The sequence below is a fragment of the Ornithorhynchus anatinus genome, chromosome 3, assembly GCF_004115215.2.
Source record: "Ornithorhynchus anatinus isolate Pmale09 chromosome 3, mOrnAna1.pri.v4, whole genome shotgun sequence".
Classification (NCBI taxonomy): domain Eukaryota; kingdom Metazoa; phylum Chordata; class Mammalia; order Monotremata; family Ornithorhynchidae; genus Ornithorhynchus; species Ornithorhynchus anatinus.
Window position 1 is genome coordinate 129,034,999 of NC_041730.1, and position 22,919 is coordinate 129,057,917.

The 22,919-nt window shown below is 42.4% G+C and overlaps 1 protein-coding gene across 1 annotated transcript in view; it reads right to left on the bottom strand.

The window, feature by feature from the left end:
- The window catches only part of VSTM4 (V-set and transmembrane domain containing 4), a 115,886-nt gene that overhangs the window by 38,146 nt on the left and 54,821 nt on the right, over nt 1-22,919 (bottom strand). The window contains exons 4-5 of the mRNA XM_029059200.2: nt 20,075-20,182; nt 8,618-8,651 (exon numbers count right to left, since the gene is read on the bottom strand). Coding sequence (XP_028915033.1) covers nt 8,618-8,651; nt 20,075-20,182 — 142 coding nt within the window. The remainder of the gene's footprint in view (nt 1-8,617; nt 8,652-20,074; nt 20,183-22,919) is intronic.

The following is a 22,919-nucleotide window of genomic DNA, read 5'->3' on the forward strand; positions in this document are numbered from 1 at the left end:
GGAGGCATCATGGATAATGCCAGGGTTATGGGCTTATGAGACAGAAAGGATGGTAGTGTGTCTACAGTGATGGATAAGTCAGGGAGAGGACAGGATTTGGGTGAGAAGATGAGATCTGTTTCTAACATGCTAAGTTTGAGATGACAGTAAGCCTTCCAAGTAGAGATGTTGTGAAGGCAGGAGGAATTGCAAGACTGCTGAGCGGGAGAGGGACCGAGCCTGGAGATGTAGATTTGAGAATCATCCACATAGAGGTGGCAGTTGAAACCAAGTGTGCAAATGAGTTATCCAAGGGAGAGGGGTAAATGGAGAATAGAAGGGGACCCAGAACTGAACCTTGAGGGACACCCACATTTAAGGGGTGAAAAGCAGAGATGGAGCCTGAGAAACAGACTGAGAATGAGCAGACATTGCGGTAGGAGGAAAACCAAGATAGGACAGTGTCAGTGGAGAAGAGCTTGAATATCTTTTCAGGAGAAAGGTGTGGTTGTCAGTGTCAAAGGCAGCTGAAAAGTTAAGGAGGATTAGGATGGAGTAGAGGCCATTGCATTTGGCAAGACGGAAATCATCTGTGACCTTTGAGAAGGCAGTTTCCTTGGCGCGAAGGGGTCAGAAACCATACTGGAGGGGGTCAAGGAGAGAATTGGAGGAAAGGAACTAGAGACAGTGGGAGTAGTTCATTTGCTCAAGGAGTTTGGAGAGAAAAGGTAGGAGGGAGTTTGGGTGATAACTGGAGGGAGCTGTAGGGTCGAGGGAGGGTTTTTTGTAGGAAAGGGGAGACATGGGCTTGTTTGAAAACAGTGGGAAGAAGCCATTGGAGAACAAACAGTTGAAAATGACTGCTAGGGAGGACAGAAGGGAGCGGGAGAGAATTTTAATCAGGTGCTATGGGATGGAGTCAGATATGCAGGTGGAGGGAGTGGATTTTGAGAGAAGGCAGGAGATCTCCTCTAGAGATACTGCCGGGAACGATGGGAGAGTTGAAGGAGGGTCAGGGGGAATTGAAGGAAAATCATGACTGATAGTTTCAATTTTCTCAATAAAGTCGGTGGCCAGGCCTTTAAAGACAAAATATGGGGGAGGCAGCGTGCTGGAGTGTTTGAGGAGGGAGTTTAACATCTGCAACAACTAGCAAGTGCAATGGGCATCGGTGTCAATCAGGAAGGAGATATAATTTTGCCGGGCAGAGGAAAGAGCAGACTTACAACACATAAGGATAAACTGCAACTGGACAAGTTCAGCCAGCTATTTAGATTTCCATCAGCCGCCCTCTGAGGCTCATGCAGAGGAGTGAAGAAAGCAGACTGTGGAAGTGATCCCGGGTTGTGATTAGTGGTACGAGTTCTAAAAAGGATAAAGGGGGCAAGTGAGTTCAGTAGAGAAGGTGGTGTTCACAGCGTCGGTTTGGTCATCAAGAGAAAGCTGTTTACATATGGAGGCTAAATGGGGCATGATGAATTGAAGAAATTGGATGGGGTCAAAAGATCTGGGGTCCCTGTGGAGGAACAGCATAGATTTGTTGGGTAGATGTGTGTGGGAGTGAAGACAGGAGAAGAGGTTGTAGTCAGAAAGAGGGATTTCAGAGTTGGTAGGGATTGTCTAGAGATGATGAGATTGTATGTGTGCCCAAGTTGGTTAGTGGATAAGCTGGGGTGGAGCAGGAGGTCAGAGGAGTTGTGGAGTGAAAATAACATGAGATTTTGTTGCTTTTGTTTTTATTTTTCCCTCTGTGCCTTAGTTTCTCCATCTCTAAATTGGGGATAGTATTTCTTTCCTTACCTACTTCTCAGTACCGTTGGGTAGGTAAAGGAGATGGTGGTTTAAAATGTACTTTTCCTCAGCTCCCCCTCCCCTCCACGTTACCTTGACTTCCTCCCTTTACTCTACCACTCTCTCCCCACTCCACTCCACAATATATATATATATATATATATATATATATATATATATATATATATATATAATTCTATTCATTTATACTGATGGCTGTTTACTTGTTTTGATGCCTGTCTCTTCCCTTCTAGACTATAGGCCTGGTGTGGGTAGGGATTGTCTCTATTTATTGTTGAATTGTACTTTCCAAGCAGTTAGTTCAGTGTTCTGCACACAGTAAGTTCTCAATAAATATGATTGGATAAATGAATGAATGAATTTATATCTTCATTCATTTATTCAAATGTATTTTTTGAGCACTTCCTGTGTCCGGAACATTGTACTAAGCAGTTGGGAGAGTACAATATAGCAATAAATAGACACAATCCCTGCCCACAACGAATTTACAGTCTAGAGGGGGAGAGCAGACATCAGTACAAATAAATAAAATTACAGAGGTCCATAAGTGCATTGAAGCGACGAGAGGAGATGAATAAAGGGAGCAAGCAACACAGAAAGGATTGGGAGAAGAGAAAAGGAAGACTTTGTCAAGGAAGGTGGATTGTAGGCGATGTGCCTTCAATAAGGCTTTGAAGGCTGCAGGGGGGAGTTATTGTCAGATATGGGAAGAGAAAGCATTCCAGGCCTGAAACAGGACATGGGCAAGAGGTCAGCCTTGAGATAGATGAGATCGAGATACAGTGAGAAAGTTAGCAATAGAGGAGTGAAGAGTCCCTATCACCGTGGATGGTACGACCATCCTTCCCGTCTCTCAGGCCCGCAACCTCAGTGTCACCTTTGACTCGGCTCTCTCGTTCACCCCACACATCCAATCCGTCACCAAAACCTGCCGGTCTCACCTTTATAATATTGCCAATATCCGCCCTTTCCTCTCCACCCAAACGGCTATCTTACTGGTACAGGCTCTCGTAATATCCCGGCTGGATTACTGTGTCAGCCTGCTCTCTGATCTCCCTTCCTCCTCTCTCTCCTGGCTCCAGTCTATTCTTCACTCCGCTGCCCAGCTCATCTTCCTGCAGAAACGCTCTGGCCGTGTCACTCCCCTTCTTAAAAACCTCCAGTGGTTGCCTATCGACCTCCACATGAAACAAAAACTTCTCACTCTAGGCTTCAAGGCTTGCCATCACCTTGCCCCTTCCTACCTCTCCTCCCTTCTCTCTTTCCACTGCCCACCCCGCACGCTCCGCTCCTCTACCGCCCACCTCCTCACCGTCCCCCATTCTCGCCCATCCTGCCGTCAACCCCTGGGCCACGTCCTCCCCTCCGTCCTGGAATGCCCTCCCTCTTCACCTCGGCCAAACTAATTCTCTTCCCCTCTTCAAAACCCTACTTAGAGCTCACCTCCTCCAAGAGGCCTTCCCAGACTGAGCTCCCCCTTTTCCCTCTGCTCCCTCTCCTCCCCCTCAACGCCCCCCCTTCACCTCCCCTCAGCTAAGCCCTCTTTTCCCCCCTTTCCCTCTGCTCCTCTCCCTCTCCCTTCCATCCCCTCAGCACTGTACTCGTCCGCTCAACTGTATATATTTTCATTACCCTATTCATTTTGTAAAGGAGATGTACACCACCTTGATTCTATTTATTTGCTCTTGTTTAAATGAGATGTTCATCCCCTCGATTCTATTAATTGCTATTGTTCTTGTCCATCTGTCTCTCCTGATTAGACTGTAAGCCCGTCAAAGGGCAGGGACTGTCTCTATCTGTTACCGATTTGTACATTCCAAGCGCTTAGTACAGTTCTCTGCACATAGTAAGTGCTCAATAAATACTATTGAATGAATGAATAAATGAATGAGTGCAGTCTGGGATATAGTAGGAGAGTAGTGAGGTGAGATAGAAGGGGGCAAGGTGATTGAGTGCTAAGTCAATGACGAGGAGTTTTTGTTTGATGTGGAGGTGGATGGTCAACCACTGGAGGACTTAGAGGAGTAGGGGAATATGGCCTGATCATTTTTTTAGAAAAATGATCTGGGCAGCAGAGTAAAGTATGAACTGGAGTGGGGAGAGATAAGAGGCAATGAGGTCAGCAAAGAGGTGGATACAGTAATCAAGGCAGAATAGGATGAGTGATTGGATAAATGTAGTTAGATTATCTTGAGAGGAAAATTTCTACATAGATCTAAATTACTGTTCTCCCTACTTGGAGGGAATTGTATGTTTAGGTATGTGGGGTGAAATTAATAGAGTGGCATTCTGGGTGAGATTGCCACCCCTCTATCCCTGGTAATTGTCCACAGTAGACTTTATGTAATTAACGGTACATGAGAACCAAGCTTTGCCAAAACATTGCATTCAGTGCTGCATGAGTGGAAGCTAATCTTGGCCTTCTAATTATTCCATAATTTTCAGTGATCAAAATCAATCCAATAAATTATGGCAGATGCACTCCCAGATTTTTAAAATGCTCCGGTTAATAGCTGTAAATAAAGAATTAAGTTATTTTTCCATTTATACTAGGTGGATGAAGAGTTCTCATTTCAATTTTTAAAAGTGACTTCATAGGAAAATACAGACTGCTGGAATTGTACAAGCTGTAATGGAAATTTTGGATAAAGCTATATGTACTGAGGCATCTACTAAAGTAGAAATTTTGCCTCCTGATTTGCATGCTAAATTCCCCTTTAAATGCCCAAAGAATTCTGGCAAAGTTGCCCAGTCTAATTGGTGTCAAACCTCTGGAGGGTAGGGATGTTGTCTTCTAACTCTAATGAATTTTCCCAAGTGCTCAACAAATTCTACTGATTGATGGATATTTTTATGTGGATGGGTATGATTTAATTCTTCAAGGCCCAGCAGAGTAAACCTTACAGAAAATTATAAAGCTAAATACTATTTGATGTGAAAGATTCAACTATTGGATGTCAATATTATTTTAATACAAGAGTAAATTAATGCTTTCTAATATAATTTCCATTTCAACAGAATCCCGCTATGTTCCAGGATGACCCATTACAAGCACTGAATGTTGGGTAATTGAATTAACTACTGCCACTGTTCTTTTTTCAAAAAGAATAACAGAGAGAAATTTATTTTGGGTTTACATATTAATTACGCAAAAGCTGCATCCACAATTAGCAGCCATATGAATAGATAGTAATTACAATTGTCCTCTGAAAGCCTCAGATGAGCCAACTCTTACGAGCATACTTGGCTGCATAACAGCAAGTCTTTGTGTTTTTGGGCTCTGTGGCTTAGTTGAAAGGAAAGTTACTTTATATCTTGCGTCTGAACAGTACTGTATTATATCTCTTGTGGAATGGAAAAGCATTCCCAGGGTACAGTGGCCAAGAAAGTCACGAAAATGGGCATGGAAACTCCCTTAAAATTAGAGACCATGGTGAGCTGAAGAAACTTCTATTCTTGGATACCTTGTTCTCAAATGTCAATTCCTGATATAGAAACTTCAGGAAGCTAAGTGTTCGAGGAAGCTCTTGTTTACGTCTGGGTTTCCTGAGTGATTGGCTCAAATGCTGTACTTTCTTCCTCAAGATTAAAGTTTTCTTCCCCTTTTAATAGTAGCCACTATTTCATTCCTTCAGACCCGGATGATTTGGCAAGTTGGATGATACTAAATTACCCAAAGCTTATTTGCTTTATATTATCTCAAGGGACACCCACATGAGATTGGGATGATTAGTTCAGTGCAGATGAAGCAAGACGGTGACAAAACTTGCCAATCATTGACACTGCTTTCAGTTCTTTCAAGTGCATTTTCTTGCAATTGGCTAATGAGTTTTTTCATACCAATGCATTATGCATTGGTATGCATCAACACTAAGTTTTCCCAATATCGAGTGGCAGAATTTTGGGTGGGCAATTTGTCTTGGGTGGGGCCAGTGATAATCATTTGGTTAGCCAGCATGTGTTAAACAAATGAAAGATTTCTTGTCCTTTTTTTTTTTTGCATTATCTTTGCCTTTAACTTAGGATTCTTTGGTTTGTGATGACTTTTTTTCTTTCCTTCACTTAGTCATTTTAACCTGTTAAATTTTATTTGCTTGATTTTTCTTTACTGTTCACGGCTCATGCATTGGTTAATGCCAATCACACAAAGGATTTTTTGCAATATTTCCTTTTTAGCTGAATAAGGAAGTGGCTAGTGGATTGAAGTACCATAATGGGAATCAATTTCCTCATTCCTCTCACAGTTTCAGCTCCTAACTTTGTTCTATGATCGGGTGAATCAACTTAACCAATCAATCCATTTTATTTATTGAGCGCTTACCGTGTGCAGAACACCATACTAGGCACTTGGAAAAGTACAATATAACATTATAACAGTCACATTCTTTGCCCATAATGAGCTCCAATGATGACTCAAGTTCCTTTGGAATGATTGGTCTCTTCACCTTAAAATGCTGGGATAACTAATAGGTTTTCCCAAAGGTCTAAGTCTTTCCTGAGTAATAAATTAAGGGTTAAGTAGGAATGTTAACTCTTCCAGGTCACAAGGGGAAACCCCCTTGAAAAATTCCATGATAATAGAGAAGACTGAAACCCATTTCCATAGTTTTCCACCCCTCCAGCATTTTCTTTTCTCAATCAACTGAAAAAACAGTATTAGTTATATGCACTGTAATTAGATGGAGGTATTACAGTTGTCCCTTTCCACTAGTCAGTTAATAAATGTTTCATTTACTATTAAGTGACCCTTTTTAGGGCCTGTGAATCTGCTTTCTGAAGACAGCTTTAACTTGATCCCCAAAAGGGTAGATTTGTATTACTGAAAAAGCCATAATCAAGAGCAAACAATAAAGCTTATTCAGAGTGTTAGTGAATGAAGCAACTTTAGAGCCATAAGGATAATAATAACAATAATATTGATAAATAATTGTATTTGTTAATTAATGTTAATGTTGGTATTTGTTAAGCGCTTACTATGTGCAGACCACTGTTCTAAGTGCTGGGGTAGACACAGGGGAATCAGGTTGTCCCACATGGGGCTCACAGTCTTAAGCCCCATTTTACAGATGAGGGAACTGAGGCACAGAGAAGTGAAGTGACTTGCCCACAGTCACACAGCTGACAAGCGGCAAATCTGGGATTCGAACCCATGACCTATGACTCCAAAGCCCGTGCTCTTTCCACTGAGCCACGCTGCTTCTCCAAATTTGTTAAACATCACTATGTGCCAAGCACCGAGAGGGATATAATACCAATCAGAGGAGACACAGCGCTTTCTCCATATGGGAATCGCAATCAACGGGGAGGAAAACAGGCATTTAATCCCCAGTTTACAGATGAAAAAGTGAGGGGCAGGGAAGTTCAGTGTCTTGCCCAAGGTCACACAGTAGACTCCCTCTTAATCCCGTGATGGATAGGTAATGTGTATGATCTGATTGTATTGCATCTACCCCAACACTAAGCACAATGTGTTGTACATAGTAAGCAATGAAAATATTATTATTATTGCTATTATTATCATCCTCATTATTATTTATTCTTCTATGATGGAGCTAGGAGAGACCCAAGATCTCCTGTCTCCCAAGCCTGAGCCCTTCCCATTAGGTACATTGTTTCTTTTGTGTAACTTGGGATTTCATTTATAGTTTTGTTTTGATGTTCCAAATCTCATTTTAGTTCTTGTGAAAGAATACTGCTGCCTACCTAAGTCAAATAAAGGAACAGGTTATACCAAAGAACCTCTATAGGTGAATTACCTTTCCCTTCTGAACATCAAGAAACTGATATCAACTTTCTCAAAGTCCACGATGTGGCGATAGTGATATAGTGCCCTACACCCATTCTTAGTAAATGGTAACAGATGCTGTTGACCTTAAAGCAGTTTGAAACACATTTTTTAAATTGTATCTGTTGGTATTTATTAGGTGCTTACTATGTGCCAAGCACTGTTCTCAGTGCTGGGGTAGATACAAAGAGCATGGGCTTTGGAGTCAGGGCTCATGAGTTTGAATCCCAGCTCTGCCACTTGTCAGCTGTGTGACTGTGGGCAAGTCACTTAACTTCTCTGTGCCTCAGTTCCCTCATCTGTAAAATGGGGATGAAGACTGTGAGCCCCACATGGGACAACCTGATTCCCCTGTGTTCCTGTGTTTACCCCAGCGCTTAGAACAGTGCTCTGCACATAGTAAACGCTTAACAAATACCAACATTATTAACATTATTATACAAGTTAATCAGGTTGTCCGACATAGTTCTCACAGCCTTCATCCCCATTTTACAGATGAGGTAACTGAGGCACAGACAACTTAATTGACTTGCTCAAGGTCACACAGCTTACAAGTGGTGGAGTCAGGATAAGAACCCACAACCTCTGATTCCCAAGCCCTTGCTCTTTCCACTGAGCCACGCTGCTTAGTCTGTGAGCCCGTTATGGGGCGGGGATTGTCTCTATCTTTTGCCAAATTGTACATTCCAAGCACTTAGTACAGTGTTCTGCACATAGTAAGAGCTCAGTAAAGACTATTGAATGAATTTGTTAGTGCCAGGTACTTTACAAAGATCAGTCCATGTTCCACATGGGATTCACAGCCTGAATCCCCATTTTACAAATGAGGTAACTAAGGCACAGAGAACTTCAGTAACTTTCCCAAGGTCCACAGCAGACCACTGGTGGAGCCAGCATTAGAACCCAGGTCCTTCTGTCTCTCAGGTCTATGCTGTTTCCACTAGGTCACACAGCTGACTATTTTTAGTTCAAAATTTTCCTTTCAGTGGCTATAAAAGTAAAAATCCACAGGTTTGGGAGTTTAAATAGGAATAATCCTACCTGTTTTGGGGGCACTTCACCAAATAATGTTTCACTGTGAAAAGAAAAAGAGAAAACTATAAATAAATGCCACTCTCTACCGGCATACATCCTGAGCTACCTGAGAGCAAGTCATAGCTGTTAATATATCTCATGCAAACACAATATGGAACCATCAGGGAGCTCCTAATAATGGGTTCCCATTGTCTCTGCTATTTCTGGGGTCTCCATCCAGAAATGCGGACAGCAGAAGGCAAAGGGGTGAGATCTTCATATGACAACAATGAGATCACAATAATAATAATGTTGGTATTTGTTAAGCACTTACTATGTGCAGAGCACTGTTCTAAGCGCTGGGGTAGATACAGGGTAATCAGGTTGTCCCACGTGAGCTCACAGTTAATCCCCATTTGACAGATGAGGTAACTGAGGCCCAGAGAAGTGAAGTGACTTGCCCACAGTAACACAGCTGACAAGTGGCAGAGCCGGGAGTCGAACCCATGACCTCTGACTCCGAAGCCCAGGTTCTTTCCACTGAGCCACGCTGCTTCCCTGAGTCACGCTAAACAAGGGAAGAGATCATGGAGGGTCTACCTAAATTCCCAGGACTGATCATCTCCCCAGAGATTTATTTGGGGTAAGGGTTTGGTCACCCTAGATATAGTCTTCCTTCATTTGATCTTATTTATTGAGCACTTACTGTGTGCAAAGTACTGTACTATGTGCTTGGGATAGTACATTATAGTAATAGACACATTCTTTGCCCACAACGTGTTCACTATCTTAAATTTTAACATGCGTTATTGAAAAGTGCTTTGTTCTTTTTCTTCCATTTTTCTGCTCTTGATTGGAGACTTAGGAGTGGTGATTTCTTCCAAAAAAGAATATAGCCCTTTGATGTGAATTCCTTATTATTATCATTATTGTGTGCTCTTTAAAAATGGAATTAAATATCTCTTTTAGAAGGATTTGAAACGAACAAAAATCCCTGAATTTTTTTTGCCACCAAAAGAAATATGTGTAAGTAGTTGTACTGTAGATTGTAGTAATATTTTTAGATGTAATTCAGGACCAAACCCTTGAAAAAATAAACTGAGTGTATTATTTTATATGCACTATCTGGTGCCCTGGCAATATATATAATCAATAGCTAATGGCTAAGGATTCTGGCTGTCTCAGATTGCTGGGATTCTTCAGAATGCATTGGCACCCCCAGGATGGAAGCACATGACATGTAAATGGTGGGAAAAGAGGGTCATCTGCTGACATCCATCAGTCATTCATATTTATTGATGATGATGGTAGTATTTGTTAAGTGCTTACTATGTGTCAAACACTGTTCTAAGCGCTGGGGTAGACACAGGGCAATCAGGTTGTCCCACGTGGGGCTCACAGTCTTAATCTCCATTTTACAGATGAGGTCACTGAGGCACAGAGAAGTTAAGTGACTTGCCCAAAGTCACACAGCTAATTGGCAGAGCCAGGATTAGAACCCACGACCTCTGAGTCCTGAACCTGTGTTCTTTCCATTAATCCATAGTGCTTACTGATTGTTGCTTATTGAGTGCTTAGTGAGTGCAGAGCCCTGAACTAAGCTTTTATGGGGATATAGCAGGACCAAGATACACACTCCATAGACCTTACAATTTAATGGGAAGACAGACCAAAACGATTTACAAATAGTGAATGTTGGAAGGAAATCAAGAATATATATATAATAGGAAGTTGTACAAATGTCAGGATGAAATTTCTGAATAGATAATTGAGTACACAAATGATTATTCATGTGTATGTAAATGCTGAGATAGGGATTATTAAAGTGTTGAGTGGTGTTTGGGTGGGCATGGCAAGGGTGTGATAAATTGATCAGAGAAGGCTTCCTGGAGGAGTTGGGATAGAAGGATTTCTTCAGATTTGAGGCTAATGTTGCTGGACCATTTGGCTTAATCTAGCCACTGTGAGCATTTATGCAAACGCTGGCATCAGGTTCTTCCAGGGTGCAATTTGGGGAAAATTGGAACTCTCCATTGAAAATCGAGTAGGGAAATATGCCATTATCCTAATATAGGTAAAATACTGAAATCATGGGGACACTTCTCTTTCCTGAAATCTGTTGATCCAAATTCTCATCAGGTGCTGTGGGGATTTCTAGTGGCCTGTCCTATGTATGACTTAACTTCTCTGTGCCTCAGTTACCTCATCTGTACAATGGGGATTAACTGTGAGCCTCACGTGGGACAACCTGATTACCCTGTATCTACCCCAGCGCTTAGAACAGTGCTCGGCACATAGTAAGCGCTGAACAAATACCAACATTATTATTATGACTGAGGGGAGTAGCGCTCTATGAGAATTGAACCTGCAGCGAGGCCTAGTGGATAGAGCACAGAATTGGGAGTCTGAAGGATATGGGTTCTAATCCCACCTCGGCCATTCATTCATTCAATAGTATTTATTGAGTGCTTACTGTGTGCAAAGCACTTGGAAGAGTGCACTATAACAACAGCTGTCAACTGCATGACTTCGGTCAAGTCACTTCACTTCTCGGGGACTCAGTTACCTCATCTGTAAAATGGAGGTTAAGACGGTGAGCCTCATGTGGGACAGGGACTGTGTCCAACCTGATTACCTTGGATCTACTCCAGTGCTTAGTATGGTAAGCTCTTAACATACCAAAAGAGATAAAAAAAGGACTGTGACAATTCTGCACTCTGATGCCTGAACATAGTGAAAGCCCTGGTTAGAAGAAATGACCAGAGTTTTGTTTTTTTGTTTTTTCCTCTGCTCCAGTTGGGTTCAATCTGCTGCTGATTTTCTATTTTCTGTAGACTGCTGAAGCCTAGGTCAGTCTGGAGAGAACATTAGGGAGTTATAATACTGGGGAATTATTATCATTAAAACTCTTGGGGAAGAAAAAAATGGCTGAAGGCCCTTCCATAACCAGAGGGGAAGAATCAGTGGCATCAGTGGTATTTTATAATAATGGTTATTTTTGCTAAGTGTTTATTATTTGTCAAATATAGTCCTAAACACTGGGGTGGATACAATATTATCAGGTTGGACAGAGTTCCTGTCCCTTATTGGGCTTACAGCCTAAGTAGGAGAGAGAAGATATATTGAATCCCTATTTTACAATGAGGTAAGTGAGGCACAGAGAAGATCAGGGACTTGCCCAAGGTCGCAAAGCAGGCAGAGCTGGGATTAGAACCTAGGGCCCCCCAGCCAGATCCATGCTCTTTCCTATATGTACTATGTAAATAGAAAATCCTCAATAAATACTATTGGTCATTAATGGGAGAATACAGCCATATAAAAAAAAATACTTAGGCAGGGAAATTGAAATAATTTCCTAACAATGAGTAATCCCGTCTCCCCAGAAGGAGCAAAAATCTTACTAAATTTCTTTAATACAAGCATATGATTACTTAGAAAATGTATTGTGCTCCACATTACTCTTTTAGGAGGCTGGGAGTAGGAATGATATGTAGGAAAGAGAACAGAAATTACACCCCATTTCTTTATTCTCAACACTTCTTTTTCATGGTATTTTTAAAGTGCTTAATATGTGCTGGACACTCTACTAAACACTGGGGTAGATACAAGCTAATCAGGTTGGATACAGTCCCTGTCCCAAATGCAGCAAGCTCACAGTCTTAATCCTCATTTTATGGAATGAGGGACCCAGATCACACAGCAGCAGACAAGTGGCAGAGCAGGGATTAGAACTCGGGTCTTTCTGAGTCCCAGGACTGTGCTCTTCAACTAGACCACAACTGCTCCCATTCCTTTCATTAACTGAAATGAGAAAGTTGGACATTGGAAAAAGATGCCTGACCTCCAAGGTGATAATAATAATAATAATGTTGGTATTTGTTACGCGCTTACTATGTGCAGAGCACTGTTCTAAGTGCTGGGATAGATACAGGGTAATCAGGTTGTCCCACGTGAGGCTCACAGTTAATCCCTATTTTACAGATGAGGTAACTGAGGCACAGAGAAGATAAGTGACTTGCCCACAGTCACACAGGTGACTAATGGCAGAGCCGGAATTCAAACCCATGACCTCTAACTCCCAAGCCCGGGTTCTTTCCATTGAGCCACGCTGCTTCTCTAATTTACTCGGGAGCAAGATATTGGAGTTTCCATCCCCCAAAATATAGGATAGTAAATTGTCTTAGAAAGTTTAAGTCTGGAGACAGGTTGCTGGACCAGATAAACTCTGAGAGACAGATGGTCATGGGTTCTAATCCTGACTCCGCCACTTGTCTGCTATGTAACCTTGGACAAGTCACTTAACTTCTCTGTGTCTCAGTTACCTTATCTGTAAAATGGGGATTGAAACTGTGAGCCCCACATGGGGTATTGACTGTGTCCCACTTAATTTGCTTGTATCCTTCTCAGTGCTTAGTACAGTGCCTGACAGGTAGTAAGCACATAACAAATACCACCATCATTTTGCAGTTCCTTTTAGTTTTATCATTCTCTGAAATTTGCTATAATTTTAATAATTTTAAGGTTACACATAGTCCTAATTACTGGAAAGATATGTTGTAATCTTTTATTAACCATTCTATAAAGAACCTCCCAGGAAGAGGAAGACATTCCACTTGCTTAAACCTTCATCCCAGATAAATTCCCCAATCAATTAATCTTATTTATTGAGCACTAATTGTGTACAGAACACTGTACTAACCACTCCTCAATGAGAAGGAGCATGATCTAGTGGATAGAGCACGAGCCTGGAAGTCAGAGGGGCCTGCATTCTAATCCCAGCTCTGCCACTTGTCTGCTTCGGTGTGACCTTGGGCAAGACACGTCACTTCTCTGTGCCTCAATTTCCTCATCTGTAAAATGGGGAATTACCACTGTGAGCCCTCTGTGGACCAGGGACTGTGTCCAACCTGATTATCTTGTATCTACCCCTGTGTTTAGTAGAGTACCTGGCACATAGTAAGGCCTTGACAAATACCATTTAAAAAAAGTATATCTTTTTACATTGGCTATGAGAGGACAAGATTCAGTTGCATATGTCTCTTTTCCATTTTTCCACAACTCCTCTATGGTAGAGATCATGTCTACCAATTCTGTTACACTGTTTTCTCTCTCTCTCTCTTCCCTCCTCTCCTCCTCCCCTCCCCTCCCCTCCCCTCCTCTCTCCCCCTCATCTCCCTCTCCTCTCCCTCTCCTCTTTCTCTCCTCTTTCTCTCCTCTCCTCTGTCTCTCCGCTTTCTCTTCTCTCCTCTCCTCTTTCTCTCCTCTCCTCTTTCTCTCTCCTCCTCTTTCTCTCTCCTCCTCTTTCTCTCTCCTCTTCTCTCTCTCTCTCCCCTCTCTCTCTCCACCCCCCCCCCCCCCCGAGTAAGTATTCAGTAAATACACTGATTAATTGATTAAATGGTCCTGAGAGTCCATACTCTTCCTTTGTATGGTTTCAATCCAAGCTGCTGAGTGCTACCTACATGAGAGGTGGATATCTCTTTCCTGGTTTGAAAAGGGAGGCTACTGCGAGATTATTGTAAATCACAGAACAAGAGAGTGGAATCCCCAAGATTAGAACTTTGTACAAGGAATCCCACACATGCTACTCAAAATGGCTTTGGAGATAACCAAGGTTTGCCAGAGGGAAATGGGAGAGAAGGATGGGGAGAACTAATATCCCAGTTTGCTGTAGAAACCCCTACTTCGGGTGACATTTTGCCTAAAGCCCATTTGGATCCTGGGAGAGTCCAACCCCACGTTAGGTACATTTAAGAATGTAATTTTGCCTTAGGACAATTTCCAAGACTGGGCCGTTGAAATTCACTGTGCTTTGGCTAAAATGTTTATAGAGTTTTCAGGGTTTTTTTGTTTTTGTTTTTTTAACCTGTAGGATTGATACAACTCTCTGGTTAGATAAAGCAGTGTGGCTTAGTGGAAAGAGCATGGGCTTGGGACTCAGAGGTAGTGGGTTCTAATCCTGGCTCTGCTACTTGTCAGCTGTGTGACTTTGGACAAGCCACTTCACTTCTCTGTGCCTCAGTTACCTCATCTATAAAATGGGGATTGACTGTGAACCCCACATGGGACAACCTGATTACCTTGTATCTACCTCATTGCTTAGAGCAGTGCTCGGCACATAGCACTTAACAAATACCATTATTATTATTATCAGAGCTTAGAACAGTGCTTTGCACGTAGTAAATGCTTAACAAATACCATTATTATTATAAAGATAAAATATGAAAATATGGGTTAGATAAAATATGAAAAGTAACCTATTTTAAAGACTTGAAATCTTAAATACTATCCTGTAAGCAGGGTTAAGAATCAAATCAATCTATAATTTGTGGGGGTTTTTTATTTATAGCCATCCTCAGCCCTTGAACATATTCTTTGTGTTTAAGCATATTCATTTGAATTTTTGGTTTTTTCTGAGTTCATTGTTTGTAAATATTTTTAATGTCTGGCTCCGTGGCTAGTTGGCGAACTCTTTGAGGGCTGCAATGCAGGGAACATATCTTATGCTTCTGTTGTACTCTCCCAAAAGCTTAGTAGAGTGGACTGCACTCAGTGGACATGCAATAAATACCATGACTATTACTACTACCAGGGAAAGAAGTTTAGATACTGAAAAAATGTTTTCACAGAGAAATGTTCTGGCAATAGCCCAGCAGGTCTAAAGAATATTACCACGAAAGAACCAAGCTTTTCTTTTTCTTTTAATCTAACTTAGTCTAGGGAGAAGCTGCCAAGATTAATCACAGGGTAATTAGTCTTCTGGCTACTGGTCTTGGTGTTTTTTAGGGTGATCTGCATTTTCGAAACTCACTAATTGTTCATGAGGAAATCTCGATATTCCTGGTACCAGAAGCAAAACACTGAGTATGTTAGCCTGAGTGATTTGGAAAAAACAAAACAGAACCAAAAAACAAAACTGATTTTTACTTGACAAATATATGGATGGAACTGTGGGCAAGTCACTTAACTTCTCTGTGCCTCAGTTACCTCATCTGTAAAATGGGGATTAACTGTGAGCCACATGTGGGACAACCTGATTGCCTGACCACCCTGTATCTACCCCAGCGCTTAGAACTGTGCTCTGCACATAGTTCATTCATTCATTCAATAGTATTTATTGAGCGCTTACTATATGCAGAGCACTGTACTAAGCGCTTGGAATGTACAAGTCGGCAACAGATAGCGACAGTCCCTGCCCTTTGACGGGCTTACAGTCTAATCAGGGGAGACAGACAGATAAGAACAATGGCAATAAATAGAATCAAGGGGAAGAACATTTCATAAAAACAATGCCAACTAAATAGAATCAGGGTGAGGTACATCTCATTAAACAAAATAAACAAAATAAATAGGGTGATGAAGATATCTACAGTCGAGCGGATGAGTACAGTGCTGAGGGGGGTGGGACGGGAGAGGGATAGGAGCAGAGGGAAAGGGGGGAGAAGAGGCTTTAGCTGCAGAGGTGAAGGGGGGTAGAGGGAGCAGAGGGAAAAAGGGGGGAGCTCAGTCTGGGAAGGCCTCTTGGAGGAGGTGAGTTTTAAGTAGGGATTTGAAGAGGGGAAGAGAATGAGTTTGGCGGAGGTGAGGAGGGAGGGCGTTCCGGGACCGCGGGAGGACGTGGCCCAGGGGTCGACGGCGGGATAGGCAAGACCGAGGGACGGTGAGGAGGTGGGCGGCAGAGGAGCGGAGCGTGCGGGGTGGGCAGTGGAAAGAGAGAAGGGAGGAGAGGTAGGAAGGGAAAAGGGGATGGACAGCCTCGAAGCCTAGAGTGAGGAGTTTTTGTTTGGAGCGGAGGTTGATAGGCAACCACTGGAGGTGTTTAAGAAGGGGAGTGACAGGCCCAGAGTGTTTCTGCGGGAAGATGAGCCGGGCAGCGGAGTGAAGAATAGACTGGAGCGGGGCGAGAGAGGAGGAAGGGAGATCAGCGAGAAGGCCGACACAGTAGTCTAGCCGGGATATAACGAGAGCCCGTAGCAGTGAGGTAGCCGTTTGGGTGGAGAGGAAAGGGCGGATCTTGGCGATATTGTAAAGGCGCTTAACAAATACCAACATTATTATTAATTAATCTACCATACAAAATCAGTTACTTAGGAAACAGTCCTTTGCACCTCATCGAAACACTTGACCCCTCCCTTCTTCCCTCCCTAACTGCGATGTTCTACTGTTTAGTCTCCCGTGGCTTCTTTCCCATTGCTTTTAAATATGCCCATTTCTCTACTCTACTAAAAAAAAAACCTTCCCTCGATTCCACAGCTCCCTCCAGTTCCATCTGCCTCCTACCATTCCTCTCTAAAATTCTTGAGCAAGCTGTCTATACTCACCGTCTGAAGTTCCTCTCCTCCAATTCTCTCCTTGACCCCCTCCAATCTGGCTTCCATCCTTTTCACTCCACATAAATCACTTTCTCAAAGGTTACCAAAGATCTCCTCCGTGCCAAATCCAACGGCCTCTACTCCACCCTAATCTTCCTCGACCTCTCAACTGCTTTTGACACTGACCACCCCCTTCTCCTGGAAACATTATACTCCTGGGCTTCATTGACAATGTCCTCTCCTGGTTCTCTTCCTATCTCTCTGGATGCTCATTCTCAGTCTCTTTCATGGGCTCATCCTCTGCCTTCCACCCTCCTAACTGTGGGGGTCCCTCAAGGTTCAGTTCTGGGTCCCCTTCTATTCTTCATCTATACCCACTCCCTTGGAAAATTCATTCTCTCCTAGGGTTTCAACTATCACTTCTAAGCTGATGAAACCCAAATCTACATCTCCAGCTCTAATCTCTCTCCCTCTCTGCAGTCTCACATTTCCTCCTGCCTTCAAGACATCTCTACTTGGATGTCCTCCCGTCACCTCAAGCTTAATATGGCTAAAACTGAACTTCTTATCATCCCAGCCAAACCTTGTTCTCCCGTTCACTTTCCCGTCACTGTTGACGGCACCGCCATCTTTCCTGTCTCACAAGTCCATAACCTTGGCATCATCCTTGACTCCTCTCTCTCGTTCCACCCATATATTCAAGAAGCAGCGTGGCTAAGTGGAAAGAGTCTGGGCTTGGGAGTCAGAGGTCATGGGTTTGAATCCCTGCTCTGCCACTCGTCAGCTGTGTGACTGTGGGTAAGTCACTTCACTCCTCTGTGCCTCAGTTACCTCATCTGTAAAATGGAGATGAAGACTGTGAGCCCCACATGGAACAACCTGATTACTCTGGATCTCCCCCAGCATTTAGAACAGTGTTCTGCACATGGTAAGTGCTTAACAAATACCAACATTATTATTATTAAGTCATCGCTAAATCCTGTCAGTTGTACTTTCGCAACATCGCCAAAATTCTCCCCTTCCTCTGCATCCAAACTGTTACCACCTTAATGCAAGCACTTATTCCACCTGAATTATTGTGTCAGCCTCCTTGCCCTGCCTCCTGTCTGTTTCCACTCCAGTCCATAATCCATTCTGCTGCTCTCATTCATTCTATGCTTTCCCATTCCTCAAGAAACTCTCGTGGTCACCCATCCAGCTCTGCATCAAACAAAATCTCCTCACCATTGGTTTTAAGGCACTCAATCGCGTTGCCCCCTCCTGCCTCACCTTGCTACTCTCTTATTAAAATCCAGCCTGCACAATTCATTCCTCTAATGCTAGCCTTCTCACTGTACCTCACTCTTGTCTATCTTGCCACCAACCTCTCACCCATATCCTATCTCTCTGGAACACACTCCCTCCTCATAACAGATAATTGCTCTCCCCCACTTCAAAGCTTTAATGAAGGCCCATCTCCTCCAAGAAGTCTTCCCTGGCTAAGCCCTCCTCTCCTCTTGTCCCACTCCCTTCTGCATCACCCTGATTTTCTGTCTTCATTCTTCCTCCCTCTCATCCCTACAGCACATACGTATTTATCTGTGTATATCTGTAATTTCTTTATATATTTATGTGTATTAAAGTCTGTCTCCCCCTCTAGACTGTGAGCTGATTGTGAGCAGAGAATGTGTCTGTGGTACTGTCCCAAACGAATTAGTACAGTGTTTTGCACACAGTAAGCACTCAATGAATATGATTGAATGAATGACTGAATGAATGGATGAAAGGGCAAGTTACAAAAAAAAAAAATCTATAATAAAATGGCACTTTTTGACTTCTTGTATGACTCCCTTTATATCCTAATCTGAATTTTGTCAAATTGCAATCCATTATACCGGACTCCAAAAATGAATATGTGGAGGATAATGAGATCCAGCCCAAGGCAAAGCTAGGAATCCCTGTTGGTGCTCATAAGGGTCAATACAGTTTGGAGAAAGACAGCTGAATTATCTTCTTTTTTATGTATTATCAACAATGTGTTGGCTAAGTTTTGCTTGAAAGAGTACATATAGTACACAAACACACACACACAAACACGCACACAAGAATGTAATGTAAGGGACCAAAGAAATACTGCTAGCTGCTTCTCCAGTAGTGAGAAGTGTAGATGTAGCCAGAGTGATTTTGAGTAATGTAAACAAAAAACAAAAACATTCATATAATATGCATAAACTTGAAATTAATGTAAATAAAATATGAATTTAAATTGAAACTTAAGCAGCTGGCAATTTTTAATTTTCTTTTTTTCCCCAATGAGATGCATCAGAAGAGATATGTGGCTTTATTATATTAAATCTCTAGCTGTGATCAGTCTTCCAACTGTATATTTTTTCCTCTTCCCTGAATAAGGCCCCCGCCCCCTTAATATCTGACATACAATGACTCTCTCCCACTTCAAAGTGTTATGGAAGGCACAGCTCCTCCAAGAGGGGATAGATACGTATTTTACCCTCCATCTTTCAGGAGCTGAGATTCTGGAAATGCTGAAATTAAAAGCATATTCCCTCGCCTGAGTTCTAAAGGAATGGTTCCTTTGGAATCATTTTAATAGGTTCCGGGCACACCCAAGAGCACTCTTTAGAAACATTGAATGTACCCAGGTCTTAAAATACGCCACAACCATCTAGCATATGCTCACTTTTCTCTTTCTCAGGCATCTGGCTCCAGCAGTAGCAGCAACATGGAAACCAGTAGACCATAGGTGATTTTCTCCGCACACTATCCCTGGAACATTTTATCCTCCCCTCCTATTTTACAGATAAGAGAACTAAGGCCTGGAGAGTTTAAGTAATTTGCCCAAGGTTTCACAGCAGACCCGGTGCCCATCCAGCATTAGAACATAAGTCTTTTGACTCCCAACATGTTTTCTGGTTCTTCCCCACCCCACCTTGAATATCAACTAGATTGTAAGCTTCTTAAGAGCAGGATCATTCCTACTAATTCTGCTTTTGTGTTCTATGTGCCTCTGTACAGTGCTCTGCCTAGAGTAAGTGCTCAATATAGACTGCAATTATGCAGCTCAGACAGAGATCTAGTTTGAAATTTTTTTGTTGAAATTCTCTTCATTGAAAAGTTTTCCATGCACATGCAAGGTTTTCATTCAGAGTTAAAGCAATGTTTATGTTTCCATTACCTCTCGATCTCCTCTTGTTAACTAAAGATTGGCAGAAGATAATGAGTGTGAACAGGAGTACACTAAGAATTCCAATGCAGCACACAAGGACCGCATACATATACAAGTCTGAAAGAGAAGAAATAGAAATAAAAAGTTACTGGAAGTATGCAGCCCGGAATTGAGTTTAGACTAGAGTTTTTTAACTGGATATCTCAGACTTCCTTAGTCATGCTTAACCATGATGAGCCAGTTTTTTTTAAAAAAATCATAATAGCAACCCCTTGTAAACAATCTAATTCTGGCTCTTCAACCAACTCTCTTTCTGATTTAATATGAAACTACAGAGGCATCAATGGAGAAATTATTCATTCATTCAATCATATTTATTTTAGAGAAGCATCTTTAGATAAGCAGCATGGTTCAATGGAAAGAACCTGGGCTGGGGAGTCAGAGATCATGGGTTCGAATCCCGGCTCCACCACTTAGCTGTGTGGCTGTGGGCAAGTCATTTAACTTCTCTGTGCCTCAGTGACCTCTTCTGTAAAATAAGGATTAAGACTGTGAGCCCCACATGGGACAACCTGATTACCCTGTATCTCCCCCAGTGCTTAGAACAGTGCTCTGCACATATTAAGTGCTTAACAAATACCACCATTATTATTATTATTATTATTTATTGAGCACTTACTGTGTGCAGACCACAGTGTTAAGCTCTTGGAAAGTACAATTTGGCAACGGATAGAGACAATCCCTACCCAACAACAGGTTCACAGTCTAGAAGCAGGGGAGACAGACAACAAAACAAAACAAGTAGACAGGCATCAATAGCATCAAAATAAATAGAATTATTGATATATACACATCATTAATGCAGAAACACTATAACAAAGGTCTTTCAATGAGACCCACATTGCAATAATATAGAGTTGGAGAGCAAAAGAGATTTAGAGCTTGCTGCTGCATAGCAGCAAATATAGTTTGTGATGGACAGAAACAGCGTAGTTAAAGTAAGGACAGTGTACGGGGAGATCTAAGGGCACAGGGAGTTACTAAATATATAACATGACCAACTGAATGAGGTCAGCAAAAGAATAAGGAGCTCTGGCCTTTAGAATGATAAGAAAAGCAGTCAATCTGAAAGGATGTCTTGGGAATAATGGTCATCTAGTGTGCTGGGCAGCAGCGACATGGGAGAGAGTCAAGGGTGGATATTCAAGTTTACTGCACGGAAGGAGGCAGTGGTAAACCGTTTCCATATTTTTCACTAAGAAAACTCTATGGTTCCACTATCAGAATGATTCCTGATGGAGTTGGGGCATTCTGGGAGAGATGTGTCCATGGCGTTGCTATGGGTCAGAGATGACTCGACAGCAAAGACAAGACAGCTGGGAGAAGTACTTGTTCAGCTGACATTTGAGATTATGTATGTGCTAAAACTGCAAGCACAAAGTGGGTAGGAAGACTTTGGCAGCTTTGAATCTAAATGGTTATTTTTGAATTGCTTTTGCTAATAGGAAATGAGTAACCTAATCTAGGTTGAATGTGGAGCCACTAAGTAGAGTACCCGAGACTAATTGAATTTTGATGACTCTTAGGAGCCTTGTGAGTTATTCCCGTGGCATGTGGCCGTTAGCTGTGCTCTTGCAGGTTCAGTCCATGAATCCAGCAGGAATATATCACTGTAGCACACCACACCAGATCCGGGACCCGGACTGAAAACCCAAAATAGAGTCTGCTGACCACACACGCCATGATTGAAAGTCAATTACATTAGTATCAATTGCTTATATGTCTCGTGAGTTTTAATAGTCCAAATCTGATAAAAGGGGAAGATAATTTACTAAAGCAGGGCATGAGCATATGTCTGCCAAACTGGAGGCAGATTTTATGTACAGACCCTCAGGTCTTAACTTGGGCACATTTTAGGGCTTAGTGAATTTTGGAACTTGACATAACTTCCCTGGTTTGTCACGCTCAGGGAATCTGGGGAACTGCATTTCAAAAATAGGACTGGATTATACTTTTGTTCTTCATCACTCTTCTCTCCTCCACATCCCATTCTCATGCTTCGTTTGAAGAGACAATGAGGGCTCTAATGTTGTCTCCCACTTTCTAGATGATGTAGTAGAAATAGTAAGGATAATAATTGTGGTGTTTGTGAAGTGCTTACCACGTGCCAAGCACTGTTCTAAGCGCTAGCATAGATACAAGATAATCGGTCTGGAATGCAGTCCCTTTTTCACACGAGGCTTACAGTTTTAATCTCCATTTTATAGACGAGGGAACAAAGGAAGACACAGAAAAGTGAAGTGACGTGCCCAAGGTCACACAGCAGACAAGTGGAGGAGCCAGAATAAGAGCCCAGGTCCTTATCACTCCCAGGCCCTTTCCCTATCTACCAAACCACATTGTTTCTCATAGTAGTAATATGATTTATTAAGTGTCCACTGTGTGCAGAGCACTTGTATGAATAAATTCTAGGAAATAATACACAGATGGGAATTAGACATGGTCCATGCTCCCAGAGAGGCTCTCTGTGTAAAAATAAAAAAGAAGAGAGAGAAGACTGGTCCGTCCTTTCCTCTCCATTCAAACTATTACCTTGTTGGTACAATCTCTCATCATATCCCGACTGAATTACTCCATCAGCCTCCTTTCTGATCTCCCATCCTCCTGTCCCTCCCCACTTCAGTCTAAACTTCCCCCCACTGCCCGGATTATCTTTCTACAGTAACACTCTGGGCATGTCACCCCCCCCCCCTTCAAAACTCTCCAGTGCTTGTCTATCAGCCTTTGCATGAAGCAAAAACTCCTCACTCTTGGCTTCAAAGCTCTCCATCACCTTGTCTCCCCCTACCTCACC